Raw genomic sequence first — 16,380 nt, forward strand, 5'->3', positions numbered from 1 at the left:
CAGTTGAGTTTTGCCATTTTTTAATCCATATAGCTGTTCTCCGTGACTAGCAGGACCACTTTTATCTTAGCTTAGCATAAGTCATTGCAACGGATTAGACCATTAGCGTCTCTCTCCAAAATTGTAAATAAGAGTTTCAATACTTTCTCTATTTAAAGCATGACCCTTCTGTAGTTAATTGTGTACTAAGACTGATGGAAAATGAAAAGTTGCTATTTTCTAGGCCGATATGACTAGGAACTTCACTCTCATTCTAACATAATAATTAATTAACTTTGCTGCCATACTATGGCATTATGCAATGCTGTTGCCTAGTTGCCTACAGTTGCTATGGACTATTTTCAGGTGCTGCGTAATATTATTGTAAAATGAAAATGAATTAGCATTTTGGACCTGCACTGTGATCCCTTGAGTTTTTTCATGTGTCAACAAATGATTCTAGTTCAAAATATGCATTATAAGATTATTTATTAATGAATAAAGTCATATTTTTAGTTTTTTTTCGGCTCATTTTTATGCATATATTCTGATGCTTGATATACAGTTGAAGTCAAAATTGACCCTTTTGTGTTTTTTATTTTATTCTTTTACAAATATTTCCCAAATAATGTTTAAAAGAGGCGACGCAGTGGCGCAGTAGGTAGTGCTGTCACCTCACAGCAAGAAGGTCACTGGTTCGAGCCTCGGCTGGGTCAGTTCGTGGGTTTCCTCCGGGTGCTCTGGTTTCCCCCACAGTCCAAAGACATGTGGTATAGGTGAATTGGGTAGGCTAAATCATCCGTAGTGTATGAATGTGAATGAGTGTGTGTGGATGTTTCCCAGAGATGGGTTGCAGCTGGAAGAGCATCCGCTGCGTAAAACATATGCTGGATAAGTTGGCGGTTCATTCCGCTGTGGCGACCCCGGATTAATAAAGGGACTAAGCCGAGAAGAAAATGAATGAATGAATGAATAAATGCATGTTTAAAAAGAGCAAGGAATTTTTCCACAATATCTACTATGTTTTTTTTCTTCTGGAGAAAGTCTTATTTATTTTATTTCGACTAGAATAAAAGCAGTTTTAATTATTGTTATTAATTATTATTTATTAACAATATTATTAGCCCCTCTAAACAAAAAAGAAAAAACAAAAACATACAATTATTATGTTATACAATATAGTTATACAATAACTTGCCTAATTACCCTAACCTGACTAGTTAACCTAATCAACCTAGTTAAACCTTTAAATGTCACTTTAAGCTGAATACTAGTGTCTTGAATAATATCTAGTAAAATATAATGGACTGTCATCATGACGAAGATAAAAGAAATCGGTTAGAAATTAGTTATTAAAATGACTGTGTAAAATAATTAACAGGTGGGAATTTAACAGGTGGGCTTAAAATTCTGACTTCAGCTGTATATTCAGAAGTATGAATTAGAATGACTTTTTAAATTCAGATTTACATAATTTTGTGTCTCCGGTAGTATTGAATGCAATAAAAATAAAAAAGCACTGAGCAATATTTTAAATAAACAAAAACACTTTCATTTCTACAGTACATGCTGAATTGTGTCTAAAAATCTGTTTCCAGTTTGCGTATGGAATCCCGGACCTGACGCTGAAGGAGATTGCCTGCAGTCAGGCCCTTCTGGACCAGTTCCTCATCTTCCCCAGCCGTGCAGGGATGTATGGAGTCCAAAATGCCATGTGTGTGCTTTCACAGCACCGGCTACAGAGGATCGAGGATGTGCTCTATGCCAACATAGACTTCTTTAAGCTCTTCCAACTGGTCAGTCATGACTCTTTTACTGTACATGCACTGTTTTACACTGATGTTTATGCTGTGTTCGCACGTGGCAGATTTGCTTTGAATCAGTGTGAATTATGCCATCATTGGGGCACACCAAACAAACAAACTTATATCACTAAAAAGTTGGGTCTTGTTCTGCTTTCTAATGCACAGACCAAAAACAGCACATGATGCAAGTCTGACTATAAAAAGGACAAAATGCTCAGGCATACTTTTGTTTGTATTGGGAAGGTTGTAATTTGAATGATACCTTTTTATATACAGTTGAAGTCAGAATTATTAACCCCCTTTTGAATTTTTTTTCTTTTTTAAAAATTTCCCAAATTATGTTTAACAGAGCAAGGAAATTTTCACAGTATTTCTGATAATAATTTTTCTTCTGGCGAAAGTCTTATTTGTTTTTATTTCGGCTAGAATAAAAGCAGTTTTAAATTTTATGGTCAAAATTATTAGCCCCTTTAAACTATATATTTCTTTTCGATAGTCTACAGAACAAACCATCGTTATACATTAACTTGCCTAATTGCCCTAACCTGCCAAGTTAACCTAATTAACCTAGTTAAGCCTTTAAATGTCACTTTAAGCTGTATAGAAGTGTCTTGAAAAATATCTAGTAAAATATTATTTACTGTCATCATGGAAAAGATAAAATAAATCAGCTATTAGAAATGAGTTATTAAAATTATTATGTTTAGAAATGTGTTGAATGAAATCTTCTCTCCGTTAAACAGAAATTGGGGAAAAAAATAAATAAGGGGCTCATAATTCAGGGGGGGCTAATAATTCTGGCTTCAACTGTGTATATATATTTATACTGAAAGACAGGGCAGGGAATAGAGTAGCGTTTTAATAATAATATTTTTAACTAATTTCTTTTGTCTTTGGGACATTATTTTTCTATTGTTCTTTTGCAAGATTCCAGTATTCAGCTTAAAGTGCAATAATTATATTTATGCAATAATTATAAAGTGCAAATATTATAATAATTATAAAGTGCAATAAAGTGCAATAATTATTGAAACTTCAGGCTGCAGAGAGAATTTGGCGAAAAACTAAAAATGCTGAACAGCTCATAACATACCAAACTCTTCTGTCCTCTTTCTCGGCTGAGGTTACTTCTGCAAAGCAGACGTACTTTCGTCAGAAAGTCAACAGTGCCACCAGTCCTCGCTTGCTTTTTAAAACATTTTCCTCCCTCCTCTATCCTCCTCCTCCACCCGCATCTTCCACACTCACTACTGATGACTTTGCTACATTCTTTTGCACCAAAACTGCAAAAATCAGTGCTCAGTTTGCGGCACCTACAACAAACATGCAAGATACACAACCAACACCACACACACTCACCTCTTTTTCCCAGCTCTCTGAGTCTGAGGTGTCCAATCTCGTGCTATCTAGCCATGCAACCACCTGTCCGCTTGATCCCATTCCCTCTCATCTCTTGCAAGCCATTTCTCCTGCAGTCATACCAACACTGACTCACATAATTAACACATCTCTTGACTCTGGTTTATTCCCTACTTCATTTAAGCAGGCTAGGGTAACCCCACTGCTAAAGAAACCCAACCTGGATCAAACGCTACTTGAAAACTACGGACCGGTATCCCTGCTTCCATTCATGGCCAAGATTTTGGAGAAAGTAGTGTTCAATCAAGTCCTGGACTTTCTTACTCAAAACAACCTCATGGACAACAAGCAATCCAGCTTTAAGAAAGGCCACTCAACTGAGACTGCCCTGCTCTCGGTCGTGGAGGATCTCAGACTGGCTAAAGCAGACTCTAAATCATCTGTCCTCATCTTGCTGGATTCATCAGCTGCTTTTGACACTGTAAACCACCAGATCCTGCTATCTACGCTTGAGTCACTGGGCGTCGCAGGCACTGTTATTCAATGGTTCAAATCTTACCTCTCTGACAGGTCATTCAGGGTGTCTTGGAGGGGAGAGGTGTCCAACCTACAGCATCTAAACACTGGGGTACCTCAGGGCTCTGTTCTTGGGCCACTTCTCTTCTCCATCTACACGACATCCTTAGGACCAGTCATCCAGAAACATGGATTTTCCTACCACTGCTATGCTGATGATACCCAGCTATACCTCTCTTTTCACCCTGATGATCCCTCGGTTCCAGCTCGCATCTTAGCCTGCCTGTCAGACATTTCACACTGGATGAAAGATCATCATCTTCAGCTTAACCTCGCGAAAACGGAAATGCTTGAAGTTTCTGCCAACCCGACTCTACACCATAACTTTTCAATCCAGATGGATGGGGCAACCATTACTGCATCCAAAATGGTAAAAAGCCTTGGAGTAACGATTGATGACCAACTAAACTTCTCTGACCACATTTCTAGAACTGCTCGATCTTGCAGATGCACACTCTATAACATCAGAAAGGTCCGACCCTTCCTATCTGAACATGCAGCTCAACTTATTGTTCAAGCTCTTGTTCTCTCCAAACTGGATTATTGCAACTCTCTACTAGCCGGGCTTCCAGCTAATTCTATCAAACCTCTTCAGCTGCTTCAGAACGCAGCAGCACGAGTGGTCTTTGATGAACCCAAAAGAGCACATGTCACTCCGCTACTCACCCGTTTGCACTGGCTGCCAGTTGCTGCTCGCATCAAATTCAAAGCTCTGATGTTTGCTTACAAAGCGACCTCTGGCTTTGCTCCTTCTTATCTGCTCTCACTTCTGCGGATTTATGTGCCCTCCAGAAACTTGCGTTCTGTGAATGAACGTCGCCTCGTGGTTCCATGCCCAAGAGGGAAGAAATCACTTTCCCGAACTCTTGCATTCAATCTGCCCAGTTGGTGGAATGAACTCCCTAACTACATCAGAACAGCAGAGTCACTTGCTGTCTTCAAGAAACGACTAAAAACTCAACTATTTAGTCTCCACTTTCCTTCCTAATCTGTAACTGCCTCTCTGGCTATACCACTAACTGTACTCTCTCTCTCTCTCTCAAAAAAAAATTCTAATGCTTTGCTTCTTAGACTTTACACAACTGAAACTTGTCTATAGCACTTGTTCACTGCTGCTCTTATAGTTAGGTAAATTGCTTCCTTGTCCTCATTTGTAAGTTGCTTTGGATAAAAACGTCTGCTAAATGACTAAATGTAAATGTAAATGTAATGTAAAAGGATATTAATATTGATGATAATATTGACCCTAATTTTCTTTTTAAATAGTTTTTATTCCAGCCAAACTAAAAGAAACGAGACCTTCTTCAGAAGAAAACAGAAAACATAAAGTAGGAAGTACTGTGAACATCTTCTTGCTTTGTTATAAGTAGTTTGAACCACACATATTTGGAAAATAATTTAAAATTCACAGGAGGTCCATTCAAATGGTACTGTATGTTGAAATAAATCTGCAACAGAAAAGGTATTGGCAGCTCATTATCTGCTATACTGTACATGACCAACTCTCAAAGAATCAAGTAAATTGTTTCAAACTAGTAAAAATCACAATAAAAGTCACTTTTTGTTAGAAGTTTCAAGATCAAAACTTCATTCCAAAAGCATAAATAAATGGAAAGCACCCATTTATAAGACAAACTGTAAATTAATAAGAAAACTATGCCCAAATATATAATTTTCCTGTTTGGTCTGGACAAAAAGAAGCAGGAGAACATACAAGTGTGAACATACTGTACCATGATACAATGCGATGTAAAAATCAAGATTAGAATCAGAATTAACTGTAACCAGGGTGTGAATTACAGCGGGGTTTGGGGGGGATTGACCCCCCTAGTTAACACTTGATCCCTCCTGAAGGACTTCTAAACAAGATGTATAGGGGGTCAGCCCTTTAACAGTAAGAAATAGCTTTCTCTAATCTCTGATATATATCTTAAAGATTAATAATTAAAAATGTATAATATAAATATACGTTTGACCCCCCCCATAACGGTTTATATCATTGTGGATGCATAATCACACCAATCAATGCTAGGAAAAATGTCATTCAACAGTGTGAAGCTGGCAGTTCTAGAGCACCGAAAGACATCTTAAGTATTCACACAACATGTTTCTTGTAAAATAGGTGCTTAAATCTGTATATAGCCTTAAAAGAGAGAACACATAATTTGTATAGTTTGACCTATAGTTTGATTTAGATGTAATTTAAATACATTCATAAATTTGACTCACTGAAGCATGCATTACCAAACTACAATTGAAAGTTGACCCCTACCCCACGATCGGCAATGTATAATTTGCACACTGACTGTAACCAATTACCAGATCTCAACGATTTCTCAAACCTAAAAATAAATGTCTCTATATGGTCACTGCAAATAGCTTCTTACTTTATACTCACTCAAGTAGATTTAGTTTTAGAGAAACGTAAACCTTTTTCATACAGTTATTTAGTTAAATATTTTAAATATTTAGCAGAGAGTCAACAGTAATTTACTACCATCATTGATAAATATAGTTCGCAGTACACAGGAGCTGCGCGGATGTCACATGACGTGTCACACGCTGTGGAATTATGGGAAAGCTCTTTTAAACACTTCATAAGTGTTTGCAGGTGGTGCACTAAACTGAGAATGTGGATCATGAGCCAGACCTACTTACCCTGTTGTTAGATTTTAGTAGGCCTATGAATACCACTGCTGAAACGACTACTTATCAGCTTTCTCTTTCTTAGTCTGCCTGTCTCTCTCTCTCTCTCTCTCGCTCTGTTTCTCTCACTGTACCTGTGAGGTTCAGGCAGGGTTAGGTTGAAGCAGATGGTAGTGTTAGCATGATGACACACCGCTTGGCCTCATTTACTAATCAGATTAAGGAAGACACTCCCTCCACTGATGAGGACTGCTGTGGAGGCACACACTGATCTTCAGGACGCGTTTTAGTGTCTTGTGATGACGTTTAGGTTTTAAGAATGTGTTTATGTTTTCATGAAATTTCTGGAATATCATTGCAGTTTCTTTTTTAAAAATTTTAATTTCCATCCGTCCGTCCATCTGTCTGTCTGTCTGTCTGTCTGTCTGTCTGCCCTGTCCTTTATAAGTTTCTTTCTTCTGTTGAACACAAAGAAGATCTGTAAATTATATATTTTTGGGAGTAAACTATCCCTTTAAGCCAAATCCACTAGCTTGAATTTCTGGTCTGTCATTCGCATGCATATGAATGGAATCAAAAAGTGCTGTGCGCCTGACCACCTCACTGAAAGTTCACAAGACAGCAAGTGCACATGAAGTGTTTTATTGGGGATCCGGCCATGGTTGTATGCTATTATATTGTATGTCCATGAATGTTGTCCTTTTACACAGACAAATCAAAACACACTTACACTACCTTTTTAATTGAGCTGAATATCTTTGTTAATGAAAATGTTTAGTGATGTATGTATGGTCAAGTGTTGTGGTGTATGAATTAAATACAGTGCATCTGGAAAGTATTCATAGCACTTCACTTTTTCCACATTTTTTATGTTACAGCCTTATTCCAAAATGGAATACCCCATAATGACAATGTGAATTTTTTTTTTTTTAATTGTTGCAAATTTAATCAAAAAAAAAAAAAAAAAAAAAATCACATGTACATAAGTATTCACAGCCTTTGCTCAATACTCTGTTGATGCACCTTTGGCAGCTATTACCGCCTCAAGTGTTTTTTGAATATGATGCCACAAGCTTGGCACACCTGTCTTTGGGAATTTTCGCCCATTCTTCTTTGCAGTACCTCTTAAGCTCTATCAGGTTGGATGAAGAGCGACGGTGTACAGCTATTTTCAGTTCTCTCCAGAGATTTGCGATAGGATTTAGGTCTGGGCTCTGGCTGGGCCACTCAAGGACATTCACTGAGTTGTTGTGAAGCCATCCCCTTGATATTTTGGCAGCGTGCTTTGGGTCATTGTCCTGCTGGAAGATGAACCGGCGCCCCAGTCTGAGGTCAAGAGCACTCTGAAGCAGGTTTTCATTCAGGATGTCTCAGTACATTGCTGCATTTATCTTTCCCTCTATCCTTACTAGTCTTTCAGTTCCTGCTGCTAAAAAACATCACCACAGCATGCTTCACTGTAGGGATGTTATTAGTCTGGTGATGAGCGGTGCCTGGTTTTCTCCAAATGTAACGCCTGGCATTCACTCCAAAGAGTTCAATTTTAGTCTCATCAGACCAGAGAATTTTGTTTCTTATGGTCTGAGAGTCCTTCAGATGCCTTTTGGCAAATTCCAGGCTGGGAGTGGCTTCCGTCTGGCCACTCTACCATACAGGCCTGATTGGTGGATTGCTGCACAGATTGTTGTCCTTCTGCAAGGTTCTCCTCTCTCCACAGAAGAATGCTGGAGCACAGACAGAGTGACCATCTGGTTATTGATCACCTCTCTGACTAAGGCCACTCTACTTCGATGACTTAGCTTAGATGGCCGGCCAGCACTAGGAAGAGTCCTGGTGGTTCCAAACATCTTCCACTTACGGATGATGGAGGCCGCTGTGCTCATTGGAACTTTCAGAGCAGCAGAAACTTTTCTGTAACCTTCCCCAGCCTTGTGCCTCGAGACAATCCTGTCTCGGAGGTCTACAGACAATTCCTTTGTCTTCATGCTTGGTTTGTGCTTTGACATGCACTGTCAACCCTGGGACCTTATATAGACAGGTGTATGAATTTTCAAATCATATCTAATCAACTGAATTGACCACAGGTTGACTCCAATTAAGCTGCTGAAACATCTTAAGAATAATCAGTGGAAACAGAATGTACCTGAGCTCAATTTAGAGTTTCACAGCAAAGGCTGTGAATACTTATGTACATTCTCATTCACATTGTCATTATGGGGTATTGTGTGTAGAATTTTGAGAAAATAAATAATTTTAATCCATTTTGGAATAAGGCTGTAACAAAAAAATGTGGACAAAGTGAAGCACTATGAATACTTTCCGGATGCAATCTATCTTAAGGCTAATTATTTGTTTGTTATGGAGTGGGTCACTCAATATGCACTGTGTTTACTTCCAAACATCTCTGTTTTCCTCTGTGTGTTCAGATGCCTATGGTCCTGGACAGCCACTCGACTGGGATAGACCTGCAGTTCTGGGGTCGAGTGTTGTCAGCAGTGTCCGACAAGCTTCAGGAGGTATGACTGCTTGAGAAAACTCAGTTCCTCTCCCCTTATTTTAGCATCCAGGAAGCTCTTCACTTCCCTTCAGCTGTTTAGAAACCTCCACGAGAGATGCTCGGAAAGTGTGTGTATGTGACTGATCAGTTTTTCCTCTCAACTGCATGAACTAAATCACAGAAATCTGACTTTGTGTTTGTGAAGAGGGCGGCAGGCGTGTACTGTATGTGTGCGATCAGTTCATGTGTGTACATGTGTGTATTTCATCACTCCTCTTTCACTATTATGTCGAAAGGACATTCCACTGAGGTCACATCCTGTAGGTGGAGTGCGTTTCTTTCCCTTTTGCTTGGGTGACAGAAAGCCTGGCCAACTAATGCTATCACCATCACTAAATCCATCTGCACTGCGTGGGTCTGCATGTATGAATGCGTATGAATGGTTGAGCAGTGACTCATTCCTCATACTTAAAGCCTCTATGAAAATCTAAACTTCTCTTGACCTGGTTTGACTTATTGTGACTTATCTTAGTGTACATTAAAGTTCCTGAGCTACAGAGAAAGTGCCGAATTGCATGTTCAATGAGATACTTGGGTTTTGAAATAGACCAGTGTTTGCTGGAGACAAAAAATGAGCGTTGCAGCTGTGAGGATATTTGTTTCTTGCAGGAATTCTCCCAGATACATTTCCCTTTACATTAGAGATGACATCAAATGTTGAAAACCTGTTTTCACAGTGGGTTATACATTTTTACCTGCAGTTTTTCACAATCCGTTTGTAAAAAAACAAAAAAAAAAACTCTGTTTGCATGATTTGATTAATATCATCGTATCCAAATAATTAATATATAATATTATAAAATAATACAATTGTAATATACTGCCTTGTTTATTGTTTTTAGAAAACATATAAAATAATTTTTTCAGATAGGCTTTTGTAAAATTAAAGTTAAAAAATGGCTTAGAATGGTTTAATTCATTTATATTATACTGTATAATCCTAAATCGTTATAGCGTTTGTTTGTTTTAAATTGGTTTATTTAATGTTTTTATTATATCCGATATTTGTGTATCTTTAAATGATTTTACTATACAGGATTTCCGAGACTTAAAAAGTCCTAAAAAGTCTCAAATTTAAAAATCTAAATTTTAGGCCTTAAAAAGTCTTAAATTTGCTGTTCTAGGTCTTAAATTTTTTTGCACTGGTCTTATTTTTCCGATGTCCATGTAACGCTACATCTAATGCTCAATTAAATTCTTTTTGGTTGTTGTTAATAGGTTTTCGTGGTGTTGCAGTTCTTTATTTCTCTAGTCCAATTGTAATTTGCGGTCCTGTCCGAGATATGTACAAAAGCAAGTGATGCATCATAGTTTGATTTAAAAAATCTTTATAATTATTCTATTAAATTATAAAAATAATAAAAAACAATTAGTTTTAAAATCTTGAATGATATTAATGGTTCCAGAAACTTATTACTACTCTGTTTATCCTTCTGATTTTACTGTCTGTTTCTTTTGACCGCCCCCTGTCATTTAAAAGAATAACTCAATGGCGAACGTGTCAAGTATAAAAGCCTTGTCCGTTTCGTGAGGTGCACGATGTGACGCCAGGCAAAAGTATAAATCAGCCTTAAGATGTTTGTTTGTTTTTTCTGTAGTTCAATGGTGCATCTAACCTGTCTTTAGTACTGTTCAAATTAAATACATTTATTTGACCATTTATTTTGTGTATGCGTGTTTTTGATATTGTGATATAGGTCTTAAATTTAATACTAAATGGTCTTAAATTTGTCAGTATGATATCTGCAGAAACCCTGAATATAGCTTAGGCTATTTTATCTAGATCTATGAAATTCTGTTGAGCCTACAAAAGTGGACACGTAATTTTTAAAGTTTTATGTCTTTCTGTTGTATTCATATGTGAATACAAATCTGTATTCATTATCTCCTAAATAAATAAAGAATGAAACCCAGTCGCTCGAGGCATCGACGGAGTACATGCATCTAAGCACACATGACAACTGAGTCTATGGAAAAGTGGTTGTTCCTTGCGCCACCTGGTGGCTATTGTGTAAAGCACAAAAATATTTTTTTTAATGAAAAGGCAGCCATTGCAGCTGCAGTACTACGCGTGACTGCGTGGAACCCTGAATTTTTTAGTGTACAGTTGTATTTGATAGTTTGTGTATCCCTTGGAGAATATGTTAAAATGTGGGGAGTTTTAATAAAATTAGGGAGATCACACATCATGCATGTTATTTTTTATTTAGTACTGTCCTGTGTAAGGTATTTTAGATATAAGATGTTTACACAGGACATATTCAAGACAAAAATGTACACTGTAAAAAAAATACAGGGTCCCACACAATTCCTTCATGTTGTCATAACACAAATTGATTAAGTTAAAGGTGCAGTGATCTGCCAAAATGCTAATCGCTTAGCATAATATCTTTAAAAAAAACACTCTCTCCCCTGCTGTCCAAAGCCATGCCTCCTGAAACCACGAACTCGCACATTAAAGATGACCCCACTAGATGATGTCATTTGCCAGTTAGAAAACTTTATAGTAATTTATAAAACTGCAATTCTGATTGAAAACTGTATTATAGCACATTTTCAGTCGTGTAGCAAGCAAAACTTAACATAATGTGCAGTATTTCATGCATGCAAGGATTGCTGGTCTAACTCTCACACGATTTGTCTTAAAGCGACTGCTGTATGCTTAGTGGTTGGCTGGCGGCATGCAGGAATTACACTTATTACTAAGCCATACTTACATGCTATTTTAGACCAAATATTCAAAGTAGCATGGTAAACAATATAGGGAGTGCGTCAGGTCATCATTGTTCAAAAATTAACCAATGTGAATATAAAACCAACTTCACCTCAGTAAAGCAGGCTAGGCAGAATAGCGCTATTTACTGATGTTTTGTTGTTAAATTAAATACAAATCTACATGTTTGATGCTGTAAAAGGGCCCTTATCAATCTTTCGCTGGAAGATTTCAGTGGCTGAACAACACTTCTGTGCATATAACCCATTCAATCTACATCAGCTCTGCGTGACTAAAATAGTTTTAAAACAGAACATTACCTGTCTAAAGAAATACTTCCGCCATGGTGTCGTCCTTTCTCTAACCTGCAAAAGTAACTCCAATATTCATTCAGGATTTTAAAAAGATTGATTCAGCAATTTTTTCCCAGTCACTCTCTCTCTTGTGTGCACATGAACGTGGTGGCATGCACGCATAAATGGCAGTTCTGACATATTTTAGTTGGATGAACATTTTTCAGTCTTATACCTAACCCACAATATAAAAATACATATAAATACATTCAGATCATTTACTTTAATCATTACTATTGGAATGTGAAGAGACTTTCAACCAGCACAAAAACTTTCTGAAGACAATCACCTACTGTTCCTTTAACTTAAACTTAGTCATTTTTACAAATTTAAGTGAACAAAACATAAAACAATTAAGCTGTCCCCCCAAAAACTTAAATATTGTGTTGTTTCAACTCATTTTAAATAAGTAGCTCAAACAAGCATCAAAAGTCATTTTTTGAGTGTACAGTACAGTGGCTGAAATGATTAAAATAACCCCCTGCAAAAGTTTGCATACCGTTCATTTGATGTGGTTACCTGATGGTCTAAGAGTGTTTTTCTGCTTTGTGATGGTTGCTCACGAGTCTCTTGTTAGATCTGAACAGTCAAACTGCTGCTGTTCTTGAGAACATAATTCTCCATGTCCTGCACATTAAGTTTTACAGCATCTTTTGCAGATTTTTAACCCTTTCCAGCAGTGACAGTATGATATTGTTTAATATATGCTCTCACATGAGTCAACACTACCCTGTAAATGTGACCTCTCTTGCACAATTATCTTTAGAACTTGTGTATTTACTGTATATTAAGTAAACTTACTGTTAACCAGGTTACATATGTTTACTGTAGCATTTTTACAGTTTTTTCCCTTGAAATCACTGCCATTTTTACAGTCCCACCTCATATTTACTTCTCACAGTTATGACTTTTCAGTATACAAATTTGAACAAACTCTGAATTTATATCTCACAATTTAGCATTTATACCTTACTATTATAAGTTTATGTCTTGATTGCATATTTACATGAAATGTGTTTTGCATGTAAACGACTGAATTCAAATCGGATTATTGCAAACCTGCTTCTCACCTTATTTACACTATGCCAGATTCAGCCTTAACTGTGAATAAGAGTTTATTTAAGGATATCCTCTTCTGGGAGTTTCGTCTTTAAGTTGTCACGTGTGTTGTAAATAGTTTTGGCAGATTGAAGATCTTGGCCTACGTGGAGAGATTCAGACAACCAAATACAGAAGGTGACATAAACAAGCGTCTAGGACTAAGTACACAAAGTTCACAAGGAGACGAATGACAGCTCTTATTGTTGCTGTTCAACTAGTATATTGTGCAAGTTTGAGAGAATGACCAAAAGCTGTGTATTCTGAATAATTTGATGACTTACAGATCAGTGTCTATTTTGTATGGAGCATACATGTATAACCTACATGTACAGGCTATTTTATAAACAAATAATAATAATAATAATAATAATAATAATAATAATAATAATAATATTTTGTACCAAAACTTTCCAGTATTTACTCTGTAAAAATATCTGTAAATTAGCAGTTTTCTGTATTTTGAGATTCATGTTTTTATTTTTTCCCCATTTATTAATGCGTTTGACTTGCATTATGAGATGTTGATATTTCTTCCAACAAATTTTAACCTTGAAAAGTTAGTAAAAGTGACTTTTATTAACATTTTTAATAGTTGTGATGTATTGTCTGGGTTGGTGTTGTTTATTACAGTAAAACAATCTTGTAATAAACTATTATTTTACAGGCTTATTTCTCTGTATATTATTTATTACACATTATATTATTTCAAACTATAAATAAAAGTCTCTTTGTTAAACTGGAGTTGAATTTTAACATCAAAAATTGACAGAGCAGAGATACTATTCTATTCACAGCTGTAAATATACGGAAAACACTTGTGAATCATAAAATACCGAAACTGTTAATTAAAAGATATTTATTACAGTGAAGGAATACTTTCAATTTTCCTTGGTAAATGGTTTGTTGGAATGAATGTAGCCTCTGGCTGAAACACTAAACAAAAAACAACAAAACTTTTTCAAATATCTTCATACTGATTACCGTTGACTCTGGTTGACAAAGAAAACAACATAAAAAAAATTATATGCACTATTTGAAATGATATAGTTATGGCTATGCAATCTATCAATACAACAACAACAACATCAAAAATCAACTCAAGGAAGTATTTCTGATATAGGTTTTACACAGTCACATTCAAATATGCTTTGTTAATAATGTGAAATTCTGGTTTTACATTTACACGTAAGTTTTCGTTCCTGCAGCTTCAAAAGACTAAAGCACAACAAAACAATAGGCTTGTAATTGCACTCTTTTTCATTAAAATATATATTGAAAAAACTTGTATCTTAAATAATTTAATAGTCTAACTAATTATTAAACTGCAAAATGCGAAAAACAGATGAAGATTTTATCTGTTAGTAGCTCAGGTTTCTATCAAAGGGTAATCATGAATCTCTAGTCTGCCAGTTTGCTTTGGACGGAAAACTATACTATTCATATTGTAAAGTAGGGGTACACTTTTAAGTTCCCAAAATTTGCGTTATTTCTAAATATTTATTTGCAGAATTATTTTGCTCTCTTACATGTACAGTACATAACAAAGACAGTTTGATTTGTAAATTTATGACCCTTTTACTAACATGGTGTTTTTCTCTCAGCTTGCGGAGCGGCCCAGCGCCCAGGACTTGATGAAGGTCTTGTACTCCATCTTTCAGCCCGGTGGTCCCTCTTCCTTCAGTCAGCTGATTTCCAAGGTGTCTGATCTGTTTTGTGGATACCCTGAGGGTGAGGGCACCCGCGTCTTCTCCTTTAACTGGTACGAGGACAACAACTATAAAGCTTTCCTGGGCATCAACAACTCCAGAGGACACGACAGCTACATCTATGACAAAACAGCAAGTGAGTGCATCTAATCTGTCATATTCACACTGCAAAACATGCTTCTCTTACTTTGAGATTTATTTTGTTTTTAGTCCAAGAATTTTCTAGACAAGCAAAAATATTGTTTTGTTTTCTGAAATGAAGTGAGTTTTCCTGTAAACAGGGTGTCCACTGGGTTTTAAAATGTCTTAAATTCACTGAAATGTTGGTCTTGTAGGTCTTTAAATAATTTTAAATAGGTCTTCATTTTGCTTTCTCAATCGGGTCCATCCAATCATTAAAAATACATCTTAATAAAACTTGAATTTTTACATTCATTTATTTATTATGCTGTATTGCAAAAAAATACAATTCACAACAGCTGTTATATTTTTATAAATATGCTTTTTTACATTTCCTAATCAAGGTATGAAAACTAAAGACAATTATATGATTTCTCATGATAATACTGGGTCATTAAAAAATCTTTAGTGTTGAAGCCTGTATAAGTCAAAAATGTCATTCTTAATGGTCTTAAAAGTCTTAAATTTGACTTGATGAAACCTGCACAAACTTTGTGTAAAACAAGCAAAGTAATTGTATTTCAAACTATTATTTTTATATCAAAGTATATTGTTTTACTTATACATTGGCAGATTTTTTTAACTTTTTTTAAAGGGGGGCCTGTTATGCCCTTTTTTTCAACAGGTAAAAAATAAGACTCCAATGTCCCTAGTATTTGAAGTTTCAGCCCAAAACACCTAATAGATCATTTTTATAGCTCTTTGAATTATAGGATTTGATTCAAATTGTGCTGTTTTGGTTACTGTCGCTTTAAATTTAAATGAGATTGTTCTCCCTGCCTTCTTTTTAAAAGAGGGCGGAGCTGCAAATGCCTAATTGTCAATGAGTATGTTTACTTGGACACCAATAGTCTGATTTTAATCAGATTAAGACAATACTCTGATTAAGAGTCTGTAATGTGAACAGCGATTTTTGAATAATTTAATCTGATTAAGGTCATAATCAAACTAAACAAAAATCAGATTAAGATATGTGGAGTATGTCGATATTAGTCGCATTATTGAAGTATAGTACAGACATGTAAACACCTTAGTCAAACCATTATCGTCGTGTAGGATTTTCGCCACATTTTGCGACAGGATAGTTTACACACACACAGCTGTTTGACACTATTCTCTGCACCTACAGAGTCAGTGAAGGACCACAGACACAAGCATTGCGAAATCCCGAGGTTTTTTCCCATTCGGCGTGCAGTATCAAATTCCATTAAAACAGCACTCTTCCAGCAGTTCATACTCTCATCCAATATCTTGTTTCTCATGGGGGCATGCATAAAAATGTTTCTGAATGAAAGTGAAAGTGCCAAACTGCACTAAGAGTCGACAAACTAAAAATGAAACATTCAAAATTACATGAAACTCTGGAGGAAACGTGGATACTGTGCTGACGCAATTACGTTAATCC

General features: G+C 36.2%; 1 protein-coding gene across 2 annotated transcripts in view; it reads left to right on the plus strand.

Moving 5' to 3' along the window:
- abca4b (ATP-binding cassette, sub-family A (ABC1), member 4b) overlaps window positions 1–16,380 on the plus strand; it is an 88,032-nt gene that overhangs the window by 14,840 nt on the left and 56,812 nt on the right. For both annotated transcript variants that reach the window (XM_056474194.1, XM_056474187.1), the window contains exons 6-8: window positions 1,578–1,775; window positions 8,792–8,881; window positions 14,691–14,931. In XM_056474194.1, the coding sequence (XP_056330169.1) occupies window positions 1,578–1,775; window positions 8,792–8,881; window positions 14,691–14,931 (529 nt within the window). The remainder of the gene's footprint in view (window positions 1–1,577; window positions 1,776–8,791; window positions 8,882–14,690; window positions 14,932–16,380) is intronic.

Source organism: Danio aesculapii, chromosome 2 (genome assembly GCF_903798145.1).
Source record: "Danio aesculapii chromosome 2, fDanAes4.1, whole genome shotgun sequence".
In the NCBI taxonomy this organism is placed as follows: Eukaryota; Metazoa; Chordata; class Actinopteri; order Cypriniformes; family Danionidae; genus Danio; species Danio aesculapii.